General features: G+C 39.2%; 1 protein-coding gene across 4 annotated transcripts in view; it reads right to left on the reverse strand.

The window, feature by feature from the left end:
- samd11 (sterile alpha motif domain containing 11) overlaps positions 1 to 13,477 on the reverse strand; it is a 124,293-nt gene that overhangs the window by 13,091 nt on the left and 97,725 nt on the right. For all 4 annotated transcript variants that reach the window (XM_051662998.1, XM_051662997.1, XM_051663000.1 and 1 more), the window contains exon 8: positions 5,833 to 5,977. In XM_051662998.1, coding sequence (XP_051518958.1) covers positions 5,833 to 5,977 — 145 coding nt within the window. The remainder of the gene's footprint in view (positions 1 to 5,832; positions 5,978 to 13,477) is intronic.

Consider the following 13,477-nt stretch of genomic DNA (forward strand, 5'->3'; position numbering starts at 1 on the left):
TAGCTCTCATTGGTGTGTTCATGAGAAAAGTAGAGCTATCTGATTTGTGAACAAATCATTCTTTTGAGTCAGATTTTTTCAATGTATCAGTTTATCTGGTTCAAAAAACAAGTCTGAATGATTTGTTCATTCAGCCATATTTTGCTGTGCTCTAAATCACATGTGTGTGATGTGTTTTACATCATTTCTAAACTAAATAGCCCTTGTGTGTGTTCATCCTTGAACAAAAAGAAAGGAAAAATCTAAAGATAAAGGGAGAGAAATGGAAAGAGTGTGTGTTGGGGGGAAAGGTGGGGAGAGACATGAAGGGCTGGGGGTGCTCGGGGTGGGGGTCATCGATCGATTGTGCCGCTGTTGAAATGTTAATGCTAATCGTATAACCGCTTTCCACCGGTGCCTCGCACTTCTGTGGCAGCTCCCAATTAATCTGGAAGAAGGCAGCGTGTGACCTTGGGGCCAGGAGTCGGGCCGGCAGCCCAGCCATGCTTATGTAATTACACTGTGAAGTGTGTAATCACCTGGCCTAATCCCTCAGGCCTTACAATTAGCCCGGGCGGCACTGGCCAGGCCTGCCAAACTCTGCGCCGCCCTGCGCGGCCCACAGATGAATAACGGTCAATTAAAGCTGCATGACTGGGGCCGCGAGGCGTCTGCTCGATGGTAATTAGCTGTAATCATGGGGAGACGTGCCCGGCAGACGTGCTTCTCCTTTTATAGGAAGCAATTTTGGAATGAGGCAAGCATTAACTGTTTCATTCTGGGTCTTAAGCCCACAGAAAGAGAAAACTGGGGCCAACAGAGAAAACAAGGAAAAATAGGGAAATACAGTGCAGGGCAGAGTCTATAATTGTATTTAAACATCTATTTTCATTAAAAAATATTAAAAACTAAACATTCAATTAAATTTATTACATTTAATTAATTACATGATGTGCCAAATAATTAATCGTGATTAATCTCATATATATATATATATATATATATATATATATATATCAATATTTACTGAGAAGGGCCCCCAAATATAGATAATTTAGTATATAATATTAAAAATAATGATAAATATACAGTGATAAATAATTATTATTATAATTAAAGCTGCACCCAGTAACTTTTGTCTTTAAACTTTTTTGAGGAAATAATTACTGAGTGCACCTTTAAGATAATTCACATACATTACATCATATACTGTATATATAGTGTGGCACCAGACTAAGCATTTCTACAATACAAAAAGTGGCTTAAAAGTCAAAATATTGTTTGTTTTATTTCCATGTCATTGATTACAAAACCCCATTGTTTGCCTACTTCCATCTGAGCTATTTTTAATTGTAGATCTATGTACTCGGTCAGATGGGCACTTTCGGAGCATCTCACTTTGGTTGCATGGGGTTTCACTAGTTTTCAGCATCTCTAGTCATACGGCTGTGTTTTTAGAATGCTGTGTCAAGTTAAATGTAGTCTGAAACGTTGAAAAACACACCTCGAGATCACTGTATTTGTTGTGCTTGGTCAAGCTGTCTTTAAGTGCAAAAGTGCATCTGTGGAAGGCTGTGCTGCCTTTCGCTAAATTACTAAATTTTACGTACGCATTGGGAGCATGATTAATTGTGGTAAATTTAACACATTATTTTTCATATACTTAATCACACTAAATTAACGCATTAAGTCAATAGCCCTAATTAAAAGCTACAGTGTGTAATTTATGCACTACTAGCGGCACCAAACAAAATTGCGATAATGACCGTGTCCAAACAGGTTTCTCAAACACTCCCTCCATCTACCACAGTTTGGACAAACAGATAATCTCGCCCCAAACTCACAGCACTGCTATGAACTTTCCTAGATAAAAGAACAATGTTTGAGGCTTTACATGACCTAACACACTGTCTATTTATTAAATATAACTGGTGTATTGTAAATGTTGCGCCAGTGGCTGGCCCGCTCAAACTTATGAATCGCTTACTTTTAGTTGTCTCTTTGCATTAGGTAGGAAGCATTTTAAAGGGATAGTTCACCCAGAAATGAATATTCTGTTGTCATTTACTCACGCTCATGTTATTCCAAACCCGTATGACGTGGAACACAAAATTTGTTAGCCTCAGTCACCATTCACTTTCATTGCATCTTTTTTTTTCCATACAATGAAAATGAATAGTGACTGAGGCTAACATTCTGTCTAACATCTAATTTTGTGGTCCATGTCATACGGGTTTGGATCGTTAAGAGGGTGAGTAAATGATGACAAAATTTTCATACGTAGGTGAACTATTACTTTAACATCGAAAAAATTACAAACTGCAGCTTTAAAAAAGCATGTTAAAATTTTGCTTCCTTTATTTATGGCACATTCACTGCAGTTCAGTTTACCGGCTTAATTACCTCTACATTTTTGAGCACTGCCTTCGTCTCTCCGCGCTGCCCTGTCTCTCTCTCTCTCTCTCTCTCTCTCTCTCTATCTGTCAATCTCTCTAGCTGTCTTGCAACATAGCTGGCGGTAGGGCAAGTCGACGCCACTTGTGTTTGCTCATGTGTGACGACCTGTCAGAGTGGCAGCGGCGTCGTTCCCTGCTTGAAAGCAACGGCAGTGTGGAGTGTGCATGTGTGAAGGCGGAGGCAAAGCTCCGAATTGGCCAGAGGAGAGAGAGAGAGAGAGAGAGAGAGAGCAGAGCGGAGCTGACAGGATGGCCCTTAATGAGACAAGCACGGGGGATTAGCCGCTTGCCACACCGCGCCCGCCTCGCCTCGACTCGAGGCGGGAGCACATTTGCACAGGAAGCACATTAAAATGCATAAGGCTCTTGCTCACCACCCCCCCCCCCCCCCAGACCACTGTCTGTTGCTAGCGCTGCCCCACATGCCAAACACATTAGGATCTGCCTTGCAGATTCCCTAAATGCAATCTGCCATTTAAACCCAGACAAATAGCTGGCTGTGGCTGCAAGACTATTGATCTTGGTAATGATTTGTTTTTAACAATAGCCACTAATGGGCGTCGGATAATCAATTATGAAGAGTCAATAAGAAGGTGAGCTTGAGGAATGGTTTCAGCCCACTATTTTAGCCAGGCAGGCTCTCTGTCTATGCTTTATGAGGGGTAAGCGAAGTCAGACAAGAGTCAGTGTTAAAAGCTTATAGCCCATCCAAACCTCCAGGACAGCACTGTTGGGAAGCAGCCCATGAGCTGCTAAAGCAATAAGCCATGAAAGGCTGTGCATGACAGTGATTTTATCACAAGTAAGGCATGTTCTTAGGCATCACATGAAGCGGAGTGCCTAAACCCTCCTGTTCTTTGTTAAAATCACTGTAACACTTGGACTCCAGTGGTTTATTGCTTTCATAAAACAGTGTCAACATCAATTTAAATAAAAGACTCCAATGTTTAATAAACCAATGTTCAATAAACAGTTATATTTATTATTAAATTGTCCTATTTTTCAATGTTAAAATATAATGTTAATCTCCTATTCCAGCTTAATCAGTGGTGCTTTCAAAACATTCCCGACCAGCCTGACACAGCAAAATTGGCTCAACCAATGGCATGAGTTTTGGCTAGGATTATGTGTTTGGCCAACCAATAACAGATTTTCGAAAACAGCCTTGTTTTTTTTTTTTTAATTCCGTTGGTGACACTAGTGGCACAGAAATTATACACTTTACTGTTATTACTGATAGGATAAACAATTCTTCCACCATGTAGTATAGTTCAAGAAATATCTGAACTGTGACCCAAATATATGGCGTAAGAAGAACAACCACTCAGGTTTTGTTAAACAAGCACCATTTAAGCACAAGAAACAACTTTCAACAACTTTACAGTTGAAAAGTGCCGCCCGACTCGTGGTTCACCGCCGTTCTTTTAAATCCAGCGTTTTGAACGTGATGTCTCCCGAGGATTATGGGATCGTTAAGTGTTCAGTCAATCCGCACTTCGAAATCTCACCGGAAAAAGTACATCATCCAGGTATTTCTTGCTTACTGCTTTCATGAATACTGAGGATTCTGACACACTACTCCATTGGCATACTGTTATTGGCATACTACTGTATATAATAGGGAAGTATGGACATTCGGAAGCAGCGTTAGTTATTTTACAACATCTTTGAACACGGCCTTTCCAATCAGAATTTAGAGTCTGAACTATAAGTCTAACTATAACTATAAGTCTTATTATAAGTTTTAGATTTTTTTACATTTTCTGAGCACAAAGATTGCAGTAAAACAAAGGGTTAAAGAACAGATGAACAAAAAAAATGATAGTGTAGGAGCAAGTGAAAAAAACATACTTTCCTCCCTCCCTCCTTTCACCCACAACCTAGGAAGTGTGCAGGCCTCGTTAACATCAGTGGTCCTGTGTGGCTAATTACCGCGAGCTGGCTGGTCAAAACTACACGCTGAGCTGCTGACATGATGCTGCGCTGGGCCAGGAACCGAACAGAGTTCCCCCACCCACGAGGGGTGACCCCTCCCAATTCACTTCCTCCCTACCGCCTTGCCTCGCTGGCCCATTATCGATCCTCCAGCTTCCCGCGCCACATAAATAATCGACAAGCAATTACCTGCCTACTCCCACTGGCAGGCTTTGTTTGGAGGCGGAGGGGAGTGCCGCCAGCGCCGTGGCCTTGCTGAGATGAGGAGAGGAGGAGGGAGATTGTGGGAGAGGGGGAATGTAGTAGGGAGGGGAACAGCGTGTGTTGTCCTAGCGACCCATTCTGTCCTGAGCACTATAAATGCCTCCTGACAAGATCAAATCGAACAGGGATGCAAAGAGGTCATACCCAGAGGTCATACCCACTGGCACATCCCATTAAGTGGATTTTCTAGCCTTTCAATGGCCTTTGCAGCAACTTCCATTTTCCCTCCCTTTTTTCCCTCTTCTGTTATTTTGGTGCATAATTCAGTTTTTTTCTCTTCTTTTTTTTCGGGACATCACCCACTCCAACATCCATGCAGTATTCATTAGAATCGGATGTTGGCTTCATCATTAATGTAAAATATTCATGTTATTTTAAAGTGAAGCATTTTTCCGGTATCCGTGGTCTTAGAATGTGCCTCGGAGGTTTCCACTCAGCAGAGGAGCATTTATCAACAAAAACTCACACACACTAACAGACACACTATGATCCCATTTACATTTACCATTCCCCACAATCTAGAGTCAAGAAAGCACTAGTGGTATGGTACAGATATATATATATATATATATATATATATATATATATATATATATATATATATATATATATAGTATATGTACCATACCAGTGATAAAGTGATAAAGCAACAAGCGATAAATATCTCTTCCTATTTAAATTTGACTTAACAAGAGACAAATGACAACAATATTTTTCGGTCACTTTGCACCTGGTAGCTCCACCCACAGTAAAATATAGTTTCTGCTTCATATAACCACATATATAAAGCACAACAGTGACTGCCCACTTTTTTAGCAGTCGGAATTCTGGAAGTATTTTTTTCCCATTCATTTTCTCCATAAGGATTTCAAATAATTCTTCAATAAAGAGTTTGAAGCCATAAGCCAAACCTACCAGCTTAATATTGGGCAATTGTACATGATTTAAAAAAAGAAGTTACAAACCATTTTAAATGCTCTATTAAACATCATATATATTCTGATTGGCTGTGATTTTGTTGCACTATTGAGCTTCAGTGATGACAGAAAAAATACTTGATGCTGGAAACTTTGTGTCGAGGATAGTTAGGACATGGTCTGAAAACAGTATGCTGTAAAAGTGTACATGATGTTAAAATGTGTAAAAGATATTCTATCAGTAAGATTAAGTTTTGATTGTGTGTGTGCATATGTGTTACCGCTCAGGGAAGTGTGTGTCTCTGTGCTGGGGTAGGCCCTGTTTGCGTCGTTGGCTGGAGGAACTGCCTGCAGTCGGGACGTGGGCCTCCATTCCACCTGGGCTTCTAACGGCAGCCATGGCTTCCTGACGCACACGCAAAAGCTCTGTGAATGGAACGAACAGACAGGTTAAGTCCAGGAACTTGTACCGGTCTGTGTTGTCAGCGCCAAATCTGTCAGTCTAGCTCAGAATCAACGTAGTGAATCCAAAAGATTCATTCCAGGAATCCTAGAGCAGGATGTGTGAGCTGACAAATGAGCAAGACTTTACATTCCACCCAAAAATGTGTCCTTTTAAGTCACTTAAGAAAAGAATACAGCTAGACAGAGCTACTGTTCATAACACTAAGGTCCCTTGTTCATGTGACTTCATTGTTAATAAAGCAATGAAGGGACGAATATGAGTGCAAATATGCAGAAGTATATTGTTCATGGTAATTCAACATGAAATTGGTGATTTGGTGGTAAAGATAATATGGTAAAATAGAGCCATAATGGACTATATAAGACAAAAAAGTAACATATCAAAATAAACTAGATTTGTACATTTTATGAAGAAAATGTAGGTACTGTAGTTGCCTGGGCCTTGCCTTGTGGCTGCTAAGGTTTTCTGAGTGGTTTTTAGTGCATTGCGATGCGGTTGCTAGGGTGTTGTGGGTGGTTACTAGATGGCTGCTTACTCATCAAAGTCAAAAGAGCCGGCCCCCAAGTCTCTATGATATTCTGGTCCCTACAGTAGATATGGCTCGTGTCACTCCTTCAGTGTAAGTCTACGTTTTTTTTTTCCGCCTGTTTTACTGCCACTAGGCAAAAATTGTCTGATTATGTAGAAAAGAAATAGCAATCCACTTCTCACCAAGCCACATGACTCGTGGCTTATTTTTGTCCGTATTACAGATAGTGTGGGATAATCGATTATTGATCGGCATGTTATTTTATCAATACATTTTTAAGGCATCTATATATTAACATCAGCCAACATTTAAATTAGAAGTCTAATTTGAGAGCTTTCAATTCACTGCCAGTTGCATTTCACTCAGTGTAGTCTACTGTAATAGCTTTGGGAGGCCACAAGGTCTGCTGGTGGCAGTCCAAAGTTACAAAGTTTTTAGTACTTCTTCAAGAATGAACAAAGTGACGTTGATAAGTTTGCAGGTTAGTGTATGAAACTGGTGTAACAGTGCAAACTGAATGATTAGAAATGTCGACAGTTATTATGCAATTTCTCTGTATGTAGCATTGAATTGGTCTTTCTTTCAAGCTGTCAAACCCCGAAAAGACATACTTGTAACTGAAAATACATACATTGTGTAGGCTCTATGAAAGATACTTATACACAATATATCATCCAGTAATGACTAGAATAAATAATCTATGTCTTTTGATAATGATTACGCTCAAATTAAATGGACAACTATGAGTTTAGCTCTGTGGCACTGCAGAATTTTTAACAGCCTCCAGAAACGGCGAGCCCGTGGTGTGTGTGTGCGTATCTTCGTAGAAAATAAATGTTTCGAATTTTAGAACAAGCTATGACGTTCGCCAGACGCGTCCGGCGTGCAACCCTCTTTGATTAACCCTGCCGCTAACACTTTACCAAAGTTGTGTTGAGAAATATGTTTGAAAAGACAAAGGCCATTGTGCAACGAGCAGCCCTATTTACAGTATATCTTAAAAAATAATCATCAGGAAAATCCTCTGATTATCGATACGTGACAAAGGCATCGATCCCAAGCCTACTTGGCAAGCACCACAAATGAAAGCCAATAAAATAAAATAAAGCCAAAAATCTACCTTACAGGAAGAGAGTATGTTTAGTGTGTGTTTGAGATAACATGTTTTCTCTGTGACTAAAATGTAAATGAGCCACTGGTCTCCTCCTTGATCCTGTGATGTCTGACTAGCCCATTCAATCTCCCAACATTACCAAACTAACAGTGTCACAACAGGAAGCACACTCTCTAATGAAAGGGTATTAAATAGAAAATCCATCCAGCATGCTTCTCTCTCTTCCTCTCCCTCGCTCTCTCCTCTGGCCCTTTTTAATTAGACGGTTCCCCTGGGAGCTGGCGGCCATTTCCGAGGCCGGCGTGTGGGCCAGAGTGATCGGGTCGGAGGCACCACGACAGATATTAATGTTTACAGCCCCGCTGTATTGATCTGTTTATTGCACTGCCCTGCAGGCGCCCGGACTGACAGCGGACAAACATCTAACAGCCCGTGACAGGGAATAAAATGAGAGAATGAAAAAAAAGGAAGAATCTACACCATGGAAAATCAAAAATGCTGCTTGTTTGGTCACACGCTCATTCCAGATGACCAGAGAAATCAGTCTGTCCGTAGACATGATACTGTATTATAAAACAGTAAAAAACAAAAAAACAAAAAAACCTTCAAGCAGCCCTCAATCCCCTTTTCTCAGTTCTACTCTATTCTTGCTTGGTGCCCAGGGATGAATTATTCTCTTCCACCTGCACCACAGTAAGTTTGCACTGGCTCACCTGGGGCTGCACATACTGTATGAGCACACCACTCATCCAAATAGTGACATCTTGACACCCGTGTTACTGTTTCCCACCCACTCGCCTTGCATCCTCTGTCACACCCTGGATTTGCAGTCAGTGTTCGCATGGAATCCTTAAAGGAATGTTCCCAGTTTAAAACAAATCAAGCTCAATTAACAGAATTTGTAGCATTATGTTGATAACCACAAAAATACTTTCGACTCGCCCCTTGTTTATATAAAAAAAAAGCAAAGATCGCAGTTACAGTTAGGCACTTATAATGGGAGTGAATGGGGACAGTCCATTAACACTAAAATATAGACTGTTTCAAAAGTAGGACACAAGACATAAACATTATGCGTGTTAACATGATTTATCTGTTAGGGATGTGCCCGAAGCCGAATAACGGCTTCAAAATGAATAACGGATTCATCCGAATAATATAAAAAATATTTGTACGACTGATTATCTAAGAGGCACAAGGACAAAGCAACATTTTAAATAAACGTATACAAAATTACAAAGAATTTATGAATCTGTGCAGCCAATATTTCTAAAGTGAAAACCTTATGAATGAAAATGCGCACATTGTGATTTCAGATCGGATGGGCGGTCTCGACTGTTTGCCGTCTCTGTTAATTGTGCACATCTGGATCTTTTCAAGTGTATCATTAAGATACGACATCATATACACTTTCCACTTCTTGAAATGTCTATGTTAATGTATCACACGATTCACACGTGATTCCTATGTATTTATTTATAGCCTAAACCTGAGCACGATGTTCAATTCCTGACCTGAAGTGATGATTTCACATCGGAGCTCATCTATCCGTCTTTTAAAGTTGATCACATTTATGTCCGCATCAGCGATAAAGGAAATTATCTGGTTAAGACTTTATTCCAAAAAAGTTAAAATGCTCTATAAAGGTTTAAATGCTCCATAGAGTATTCATCTATTAGGAATATTCCTCCTTATGTAAAATGAAGAAACTGAAACATGTCTTTTTTTTCTTCTTCTTTAAACTGTGTTACACTGTAAGGTGCTATATAAATGTAACATTATTATTATTAGGGGTTCAAGCACGAAGTGCTAGAAACCCTATTGTTTTTGCTCAGATTTTTTTTATTATTATTTTTCTGCCTTAAAACTGATTGTGGAGCCCAAACCGTAAGGTGTAGAGACATGAAACTTGGTCAGAAGGTAGTACTCACTGTCACTACTCAGGCACAAAGTTTCACCCCGATCGGCCAGACGGTGGCGCTATAGTGAGCAAAACAAAAACATTTAGAACCATTTGTCACAGACTCAAGTGTCTTATATCAATGGAATCTGTGGCTCAAGATGAACAAAATGTATGTCTCCAATTTCATTTCCGGCATCTTGAATTTTTTTACAAAACATACCTTTGCGAACTAGTCCTAGGCCTTTCGTCCGATCGGGACCAAACCAATGCCAAATGATTCTATGGAGTCTCAATATCAATAATTATTTAAAAAAAGTTTGAACTTTCGATTCACGTTAGCTACGATACGTGAAAACATAGGAAGCAGGTGTTGTCTGCACAGTTTTGCCACTTGGTGGTAGCTATTTGACACTTGGCCTAAGAGGTCTGTGCAAAGTTTTTAAAATCAGCCACTGGGTCGTGCTATCACGATTTTTGTGCGTTAACGGTTGTATATAACGCAGTGTTTTAAAAAACACAAGTAATTCATATCATATGATAGCTCTTCTCATTCTGAACAACTTTGCCTCTAGAACCAATGGTGTCTGTCAAACCATTCGTTAAATATTTGAGATATTTGCGAACTAGTCCTAGGTTTTTTTGCTCAATCCCAATGAAACAAGTGCCACAAGATTCTCTGGAGTCTATTTATGGATAATTATCCAAAATATTGAATGCAAAATATAAGTAGTTGACTTAGCCACTGGTACTTAAATAGCTATAACTCTTAAATGGAATGAGATATTGTCACGAATTTGGCACACTTATTTAAGGGCTCATTCTGAGGACAAACATACAAAGAAATGGGGCTCGGCCACTTGGGGCACTATAACAATGACAACATTTTAAAGTGGATGTAACAATGTTACCGCTTTTCCGATTGAGTTGACATTTTGTATGCAATTATTGCATTGTCTTTGTTGCATAATGTGTGAGAAATGCCTATTATGGTCCAGAACATGGGCTTAAAGGCCCTACAGTGCTTGAACCCTGATAATTGCTGCTTGCAGCTATATTTATTATTATTATTTAACTAAATAATGGTGTCTTATAAAAATTCCTGATAGATTTATGGGATTTTCACCTGTTTGTAGGCTATATTGTTTTTATTTTCATTTCTTTTAATGTTTGAATTTGTATTTATTATTCACTGCAAAATGTGTGTTTGACATTTCACGTTTTGCTTGACACCTCCAGAATATTGTTGTTATATATGCACAGACAAACAAAAATTCGGTTTCATGCAGATATTAATATCAGAAATACCAGGAGAAACCACAGTTAACAAAATATTCCACAGTTAATGTAGCCTATAAATTCAGCTTCATCAAGTAAGAAAAAAATAATAAAATAATATTTATTTAAATAATAGTTGTATAATAATAATAATAATAATAATATTTATTATTATTATTAGGCTATTATTATGCAAAGGCATATACAAGGCATATTTTATTCAAATAAACTATAAATGTAAGAGTAAAATTTAAAATTACATTTAGTTTTGACGCACTTCCGATTTAAGTCCCGTCACACACAGTTCTATCCGAATACAGATACAGATAATTTTGTCATATGAACAGATACAGATACAAATACAGATAATGGCTTCGCTGCACACCCCTACTATCTGTATAAAGTTATACCCAATAGTGGGATTACAGTTTTTTTAAGTTGTAATAGGATTTGTAATGAAGGATTTTTTTAAAATAATTTAAAAAGCTGTTTAAAAGCAGTAGCTTAAAGAACATAAACAAAACACCGTGCTTTTATCAACAGCTGTTTACTAAAAATGGCTTGCCATTAACACGTCTCTAGTTGCAAATATTTCTTCACTCAAAAATAACTTACATCCATTAATAATTAACACCCAAGTTTCTTGTTTATAGACACCAAACCATTGCTATCACTATGCCAAACATTGTGCGTTCAAGAGTGACTCCTGTATTTCGTACACACACAGAACTATAATTTAAGGGATTGACTCCTGCATTTAAATGCAGTTGTTACTCTTTGAGAGGTTCTGTATGGCACAACAGGTCCACATGAGCCAGGAGCCTCTAACAGGTGCAGAACTCATTTGGAATTCTTGCAGGCTGTCATGGAGGTGTTAAAGTGGAGGACAGATCCAAGAGCAGTGGTCTTTGGAGTTTTCCTTTTTCCTGAGTTTTTAATTCCCTTCCATTCCTTTAATCAAGCAAGACAAGAGGAATGAGGAGAGACGGTTATGTGTCTGTGTCTGTGTGTGTGTGTGTATTGAAGGTCCTAGCAACCACATGGCCGTAGCTAAAGGTGCACAACACCTTATAGCCCCCTTACAAATCCACACGCTCACACAAACCTATCCATGCTTCCTTCTCGGCTCTTTCATTTCAGGGCCTCCACTTCAAACACATGAAAGGATGCTCTGCAGGGATCCAGGCAAGAAAGAATGAGGGAGGAAAGAAAGAGAGAATATAAAAGCAGGGCTGTGCGTGGAGAGTTCTGGAGAAGTGTGTGCGTATGTCTGGGGGGGACTGGTCAGAGGGGCCCGGCCCTACTCTCTGCCTATGTCAAGGGGCCATTGAAGCATCTACAGTATAGAACCCAGCACTGCATCAACACTTCCAGACACACTTCAGAGGCACGCATGAGGGGGTAGGGTGGGCTGAGTGTTGGGGTATAAAGGAGGAGGCATAAGCAAGGTGCAGAGATAAGAAAAAAGGAGCCGGAAAGAAAGAATGTATCTCAAATGAGAGAGCAAAAGGGAGAGGATGCGATGGAAGCACGTGAAGGAAGAGAAGAGAGGTAGAAACACAGCTGGGGTTGACGCTTCACTGCGCCAGAGAGGTTTTGCTGAAAACTCACTCCCGAAAAGTCAAAAGCAGCTCTGTGTGAGCCATGGAGCTGAAGAACAACAACAAAAAACAAAAAAAACAAACGAACATAAAATTAAAGCAACTTGAGGACAAAGGAAAAAAACGAGTAAACTATGTTGGGACAGACAGACAAGAGGAACCAAATTTGTCACGATGTGAAAATCTGCCTGGCAAATTTGAGCATCTATGGGCTAAAGAAAAGTATAAGAAAGGTTAAAAAACAGGTAAAAGCTTTAAAACAAAGAAACAATGGAAAACTTTGCAGATGCTTTGCAGATGCATAAAGTAGACCAGTGGTTCTTAACTGGTGGATCTATTCTGAGAGGGTTGCGGACAGCAGAGAAATACAATGCTAAATGCAAAAGAAGGTGCAACTAACCATATAACTGTGTATAGTTAAGAGAGAAAAATAAACAGGATTCTTAGCTTTGAACAAGCAAAGAAAATGCTTCCCATATATTTGTTGTTGAAGTCAATGGTTGTGCGTTCCAGTGAAACTCATTTCACCAACAAACTCATTTCACATTCACAAACTCAAGCAGTATTTTGTTGATAAAAGTCACTTGGTAGAAACTACACAAATTAGGCAGATGCCAACATGCGCAGGTTGCTTGATATCCCCTCATCCATTAACAAAACTATGCAAGGAAAAAATACAAACCAGATTAAATATGATTTCAATTGCATCAAGGAAAAACATGGCTTGTGTTAACCACAATTTGTTTGAAGCTTTGAATTATTTGCTGCTGAGAGCATGAAACCACTGTAATTCAAGACACATTTAGAGACCAAAACTGTTAATGTATTATTATTAATTTAGCAAATTGTTTCCCCTGTGCAGTTTATTTAATGTTCATTTTAAATGTGTTAATGTTTGATTTTACTTTGTTTACTTTTTTACGAGAAAAATGTTGGGTCTCCTTGATGTGCAGTGTAAATCTGGGTCATGAAGCAAAACTAGTTGAAAACCACTGCAGTAGATCACTGGGTGAAAAGGTGAGAGTCGTATCTGGCTCA

Source organism: Myxocyprinus asiaticus, chromosome 29 (genome assembly GCF_019703515.2).
Source record: "Myxocyprinus asiaticus isolate MX2 ecotype Aquarium Trade chromosome 29, UBuf_Myxa_2, whole genome shotgun sequence".
NCBI lineage: Eukaryota > Metazoa > Chordata > Actinopteri > Cypriniformes > Catostomidae > Myxocyprinus > Myxocyprinus asiaticus.